Source organism: Xenopus laevis, chromosome 3S (genome assembly GCF_017654675.1).
Source record: "Xenopus laevis strain J_2021 chromosome 3S, Xenopus_laevis_v10.1, whole genome shotgun sequence".
Taxonomy (NCBI): Eukaryota; Metazoa; Chordata; class Amphibia; order Anura; family Pipidae; genus Xenopus; species Xenopus laevis.
Genome location: NC_054376.1, coordinates 91903593 through 91910156, shown reverse-complemented (window position 1 = coordinate 91910156; position 6564 = coordinate 91903593). Strand labels below are relative to the sequence as shown.

Sequence of the window (6564 nt, the reverse complement as noted above, 5' to 3'; positions counted from 1 at the left end):
ATGCGCAGACGTACAAAAGGGTTTGGTGGGCAACGTGGCCAGCTGGGTTGCCTGGGGCTCCTGGCCCAGCCCTGATTACACTTGACTGAATCAAAACCCTACAACGGCTTTTTACACAATTATTTTGGTTTGATCGCTTGGGCAGACCCATTGTTGGGCCCCATCCATGGGCAGAAAAGACAGTCTTAGCAGGCGGAATTGGCAACTTAAATATGCTCTTACTCCACATCATTCATGCTACAAACTACTATTAGTAGCTGTAAAATTCTATACTACATATACAAAAAGCATGGATTGGATCCTAAGTGAATAAGCACCCATATGATACAGCTGTAGTGGCACGGTTATTCCCAAGGATGCATTACAGGGGACTTGTTTAACCCCTTGACAGGCTGGTTTGTGATGGCATCTAGTTTAGGTCTGGTTGTACAAAGCACTACTTGATCCTACGGCCTAGACATGCCAAATGATAACATCTATTTATGTGCAGGCTGCCCTTCAATTGCTGTAAATAAGGTCCTGCTACCTCAGCTGGTATACAAAACTGTCAGTCTGTCACCAACACAGGTACAACAAGAGACATCAGATAATGGTACTGCTTAGGGGGCAAGGAGGTATACTCAATTCAATATATGTTTAAGAACTTATTCCTTATGTTTAATGTTCCCTGAAATGATTTTGGTGTGGGCTCCAGTAACTTCTGCTCAGGCTAATGCCAGTTCACTAGCAAGTATATTGCCAAGTAGGTGTCTGTCTTTGTTTGCCTTAAGCTGGCCATAGACACAAAGATTTAATGGTATGCATCTCAGTTTTGTACGATTTTCGGGCCGTGTATCCTGACATTTTTTTGGTGAGATGGCAATCGGACATTCAGACAGGTTAGAAAATTTCTGTCAGCTACTGATAGAGTTGCCACCTTTTCTGGAAAAAAATAACGGCCTTCCTATATATTTTTCTTTTTTCCACATTAATAACATTGGCACAAGCATCATATTTACCGGCCAGGTGGCAACCCTAGCTACTGATAATATCGTGTATTGCCGATCGGACGATATCGGTGAGAGACTGTCACCAGCTTTTGTCGGACATGACTTTCGTACGATTGCTGTCAGGGGCCGAACAATCGGCTGATCTGTTCTTTTACTACTTTATTTGATCTGACTGGTTAGTGGCAGGTCGGGAGATGGCACCGAACGTTCATTCGTCCGATATGAAGGTAAATCTGCACATCTATGGCCACTTTTATTCAGGCTACAGTACTTATTATATACAGACTCTTTCTTCGCTGGTCAGGATTTTCTCACAACGGAGACCATGGTTTTGTTTCCCAGCACACAGCATTTATTTTATTATTTCAATGTGAGACGTGGTATGTAGGTGATACGACAATAAAATGATCGAAAGGAGAATAAAGCAGATGAAAACACAGGCTATTGTGCAGTGCACCCCCACCTGTAGTAGCCCCGTGGTATTAGTAAATCAGGCCATGCCTTTGTTGTTACAGCGCTACGATCTTTCTTGTTATTGTCTGCGCCTGCCTTCCGGTGGGGGATGGGGCCCTGCCATGTGTCATACTGGGAGACAAAGGGAAACCTTATCCGTGCCCCGCACTCTTGCAGTAACGCGTAGGTAGCCCAACTCTTTTTGTCACAATACCTCGTCGATGCTGCGTTTAAACTGCATTGGCCACTTTCGGTCGACGCAATTACTACTACAAGTCGCATGATATATTTCTTTTAACATAAGACGCAGGACTGGGCGTTCCACCGATGCGTTACAGCCCTCTCCCTGCAACAGACCCTAAGGAAATAGATAAAAGCATAGGGGACTGAATTCAGCCATAGCAAGAGTCTGTGTTTGTTTCCGGAAGTGCAGCGTTCGCTTCAGCCAGACTTTTGTTTACAAAGAGGGGGGTGTGTTCTCATTTGCTTTCCAAACGACATACGTCAACTCGTCCTTTCCCTCCCCGCAACAGGGTGACATCATCGGCGAGCAACCTTTCTATAGGCCAGGCGCCTCTCCCGCCCCTCCCTGACGCCACATCCTTCCCCCGCTGTCCTATAAAAACGCAGACTGCGAAGGAAGCTGTTCACTTCGGGGGACGCGGCAGTTCGTGTTGTGATGACTGCGCGTTGTTAGATAAGGCACTTTGTGGGGACATTTCTATCGGTTTCGAGGGGTTGAGATATTTACGGGTCCCTCTCTAAGTCGTATGTGTTAATTAGTACGACATGTCCGGGCACAGCCTGTGAAACAACAAAGGACATAAAAGTGAAAAAATACCAAAAAAAAAAAAATTGTAAAACGGAAATAAAAACAGGGTTACTAAGACCAAGCGGAGCTCAATAGCCGATCCGTTCTCTTCCACCGCTCTTCAAGTAGCCGCTCGGTCGAGTTCCCATGCATACGCACAATCCCTGGGCCAACATGAAGCCAGAGATCATGGCGGCGGTGAGTTTCATCACGAAGTTCCTCCGAACCAAAGGCCTCATGAACGACCTCGACCTGCAGACGTTCAACCAGTCCCTGCAGGAGATGCTGGCCGGTAAGATACACACTCACTTGTTTTTTTCTTACAGCGGCAGCGCTTCTATCTTATTTAGTAGTGTGTGTGTGTGTGTGTTACTCAGGGAGTTGTAGTTCAATGTGAGCCCGCGGGGGGATGGGAGATAAATCCCAGGACAGACATGAACAAGCCACGGAAATCCCCTTTACTCCAGATCATTGAAATCCCTTTCAGAGCTTGATTGGCTTGCGGCCAACATCGCCTTCTACTCTCCTGCCTTTTATAGCTTTAATCTTTCACTGAATTAAAGGGGAACTTCACCCCAACACCGATTTATACCTAATGAAATGTCAAAACCAAACAACTTTCCAATATACATAAACCATTGGTTATTTGTTTATCCCCCATTTTTTTTTTTTTTTTTCTTCTCTGGATCTGACTGTTTAAACAGCATAACAAATATTTGTTCTCTTCAGCTGGACCTTCTACAATCGACATTGTTTTTGGAGACAAAACCACAATAAACAGATGTAATGCTTTCAGTAAAAATGTACATATAGCGGTGAAAACATTTATTTATAATGAGAAGTTTTTTTCAGTATATTAAGTAGCTTTCTCGGCCCTTTTTTTTTTTTTTTTTTTTTTTTTTTTTTTTTTTAATAAATGGGGACAGCACTTGAATCCCTTTTAACAATTAATCTCTTATTTTCTTTCTGTATTTGAATCTTTATTATTATAAAGTGTTATAGGGGCCCATTCCTTGCCCTCGTCTCCACCTTGATTATTTTTCTTTGCAGACTGGTATATAATGCATAAGCAACCCCTCCCATTTGTGGTTGGAAAGTACAGGCTGATATTTTTCCTTCCTGTCCAGACTAGGCAGTGTATTGCTTTGTATTCTTGGCAGATTTGTACTATGTACAGTGCTATATGGCTAGAACCTCAATTTTACATCCCCTGATTTTAAGTTTTACAATCGTTTTGTGGTCCCACCCATATATTATGCATAATACATTTTCCTGGATTTTACACTATTTTTTTTTTTCTGGTCCCCTGAAAATGTAAAATGGTCCTACTGTATATACAAATGTTAACTAAACTTTCAACTCATTGTTTTGTTTAGTGAACCCACACACTGAACACTTCTGATTCAGCAGTTTTTGGTATTCTACAAAGCAAAAAAAAAAAAAATTGTTTTTAAAACAAATGTTTTTCAACAAAACAAGACTTTCAACAATACAGACAGATCTAGGTAAGGGCAATGAAACATGTAGCTACTAGAAGCAGCTAAATAATAGACAATAGGGATAATTGTTTAGCATAGGCAATTCTCTGTCTATGGCAGGGTATTGTGGCATTGTGTAGCCACAACAAGTAGCAACTACTAGTATCTCTCAGGTTCATTTATCAACACTGGGCAAATTTGCCCATGGGCTGTTACCTATAGCAACCAATCGGTGATTAACTTTATAAAGCCAGCTGCAAGACTAACAATGAGTGCAGCAATCTGATTAGTTGCTATAGGTAATAGCCCATGGGCAAATTTGCCCAGTGTTGATAAATGAGTCGCTGTGTCATTGCCCTAGCTGTGTACTTTAGGCATCTTCATCCAAACGCTTTTTCAATGATGATTTTTTTTTTTTGCAAACATTTCATAGCTTTCTATACAACGTTTTTGTCAACTTCAGGCTTGATTAGACACTGTTTAACCTTATCATTCCATATAGTGAAATGTTATTTAGTGCTGGTACCTGCTCAATTGTACAACATTTCTAAAGCTAAATGAAATTTGTCTGCTTGTTTCTAGATCACTATAAGCATCATTGGTTTCCAGAAAAGCCATCTAGGGGTTCGGCCTATCGTTGTATTCGGATTAACCACAAGATGGACCCTTTAGTTGGACAGGCAGCAGACCGTATTGGACTCAGCAGCCAGGCAATGTTTAAACTTCTGCCAAGTGAACTTACTTTGTGGGTTGACCCATATGAAGTATCGTACCGCATAGGAGAAGATGGTTCTATATGTGTATTGTATGAATCTGTTCCAGGAGTTGGTGTCGGTCCAAACAGCGTTGGCTCTCTAGTTGAGAGTAGGATCAGCTGTAAAGATGAACTCCTCTTGGGCCGAACAAGCCCATCCAAAACATACAACATGATGACTGTATCTGGTTAAGATACGGTTGATGGCTGGATCATCTTGTAACAGATGGAAACCAATTATTATTTTTTAATTTGGGAGGGCTCCTATGGGGATGGATTGTGAAGTTTATACAATGACACAGCTGTGAAGAGTGGACACAAAATAGTGATAGATCTTTCTGAAGTGAAAGTGCCTTTGTTTAGACAGTGTCTTTGTCCATTCAATAGCCTGTTATTTACGCAAATAAGAAAAATAGACCTTTTAAATGGTCTTAATCTGTTTACCACTAGACTTTTTGTTTAGTGTTTACATTTATGTTAAACTTTGAACCCAAAGCTCAATGTTTGCTAAAAAAAAAATTTTTTTCTTTTTTTGAAAATAGTTTGCACTAATGAACTTAGATGATAATGCTTCTGGCAGCTCAGTCACAAGATGATTTGTTTCAAATATGAAAGACTGGAATTGTATATGGCAGACATAACTTGCACTGAATATGTATAGTTTGTAAATAGGAGAGATGTGAGCATATCTGAAGTCTGCTACACATTATTCATATTGATATCAGTGTAAATACAACTTAACTATGTTGAGAACAGGCATTTTCAAATGTGTATTAAAGGCACTGTCTTAACTATGGCACACTCATCAGTCGACTTATCTGTACTTTACTAGCTTGTAGTTTTCTAAGATGGAGTAAACTTCTTATTTTTAGAAAGTGGAGTTCTTTGTAATTTCTTGTACTTAATTGGGGTCTTTTCCACAAGCACCATCTATTTTGTGAACTTTTATGTCCTTTTATTCGGTAAATTATGAACTGATGTAAATTTGTACAGTTCATGTATATTGATTGTGGCAAAGATGTACAGATTTCTATATTTTGGATGAGATTTTTTCTTCTCTATAATAAATTGTTTCATAACTTGCCATTTTAACACTTAAGTCTTGTGTAATTGTTTATAGAGTTACATGAGAGAATTTCTTTTAGGTCCAGCTGAATTTAGGTTACATCACAAAGGAAATTAACTCCAAGTGGAAGCTGAACGTCGGAGGGTTATAAATGTGTGCTTTTGGAAATATGGCAACCTTGTTTAAGCCACTGGGATCATACACTGGATTTAGGTTATAGTTGTTACAAAACCTATCTAGTAATCCTGCTATATTCATGATTTTAAGCACTTCATGATATGGAAGCAAATACAGGGGCTTGTATTTTGTGGAATTTCACATGACATACAGGAACAGCATACTTCTTCAGCAAACACAGGAATAAAATTATGAAAATATATGAAATAAGGATATAAAAAAAATTAACATTTCTGGCCCACCAATTTTTCAGGTCCCCTTTGGATATATTCCTCTGAGCAAATGGCATGCTACAAGTAATCAAGGACAAAGTTCTACAGGAAAGCTTCAGAGCCCAAACTGAGAATCTTTTCAATTATATGGTTATATAAATCCCATTTTAGGGTACATCAAAACCTTGAAATAACCTTGGATAAAACCTTAAAAACAGGCTTTAATGTAACAAGTATCTCATACATGGCCTGTTGGATAGTTTGTGGCGGGAAGGCAATTTGCCTTTTAGTATCTTCTTGATTTTGTACCTGTTGGCTTCCAGTCCTCAAAAGGTATGTGTTTTTTTTTTTTAATACGCTGTTCCAATGTTCTTGTCAAAGGTAAGTACCTTTCTCACAATGTTATATGTTTGTATGGTAATATATCTCTTGAGCATTACAAAGCTGTTTTAGTTCTAATATTTTCTGAAGAAAAGATTCAAATCCCATATAAACAGACTGTTCATACTGTTCAGCCATTCTGGCCTTTTCTCAACTCCATGCCCTAAATGCAAATACAAATATTGACATTCAGACTGGAACTTGTCTTTGGAAGAGATAATAGTTTTACTCCTCCCTAAGAAA

General features: G+C 39.5%; 1 protein-coding gene across 1 annotated transcript; it reads left to right on the top strand.

Annotated features, from left to right (window-relative positions):
* The first annotated feature begins 2280 nt into the window (after positions 1 to 2280).
* Positions 2281 to 5574, top strand: btg1.S (B-cell translocation gene 1, anti-proliferative S homeolog). The gene is given in 2 exon segments (NM_001087356.1): positions 2281 to 2545; positions 4314 to 5574. Coding segments are annotated over 2 exon segments (510 nt in total). The 5' UTR covers positions 2281 to 2400; the 3' UTR covers positions 4679 to 5574.
* Positions 5575 to 6564: the final 990 nt, after the last annotated feature.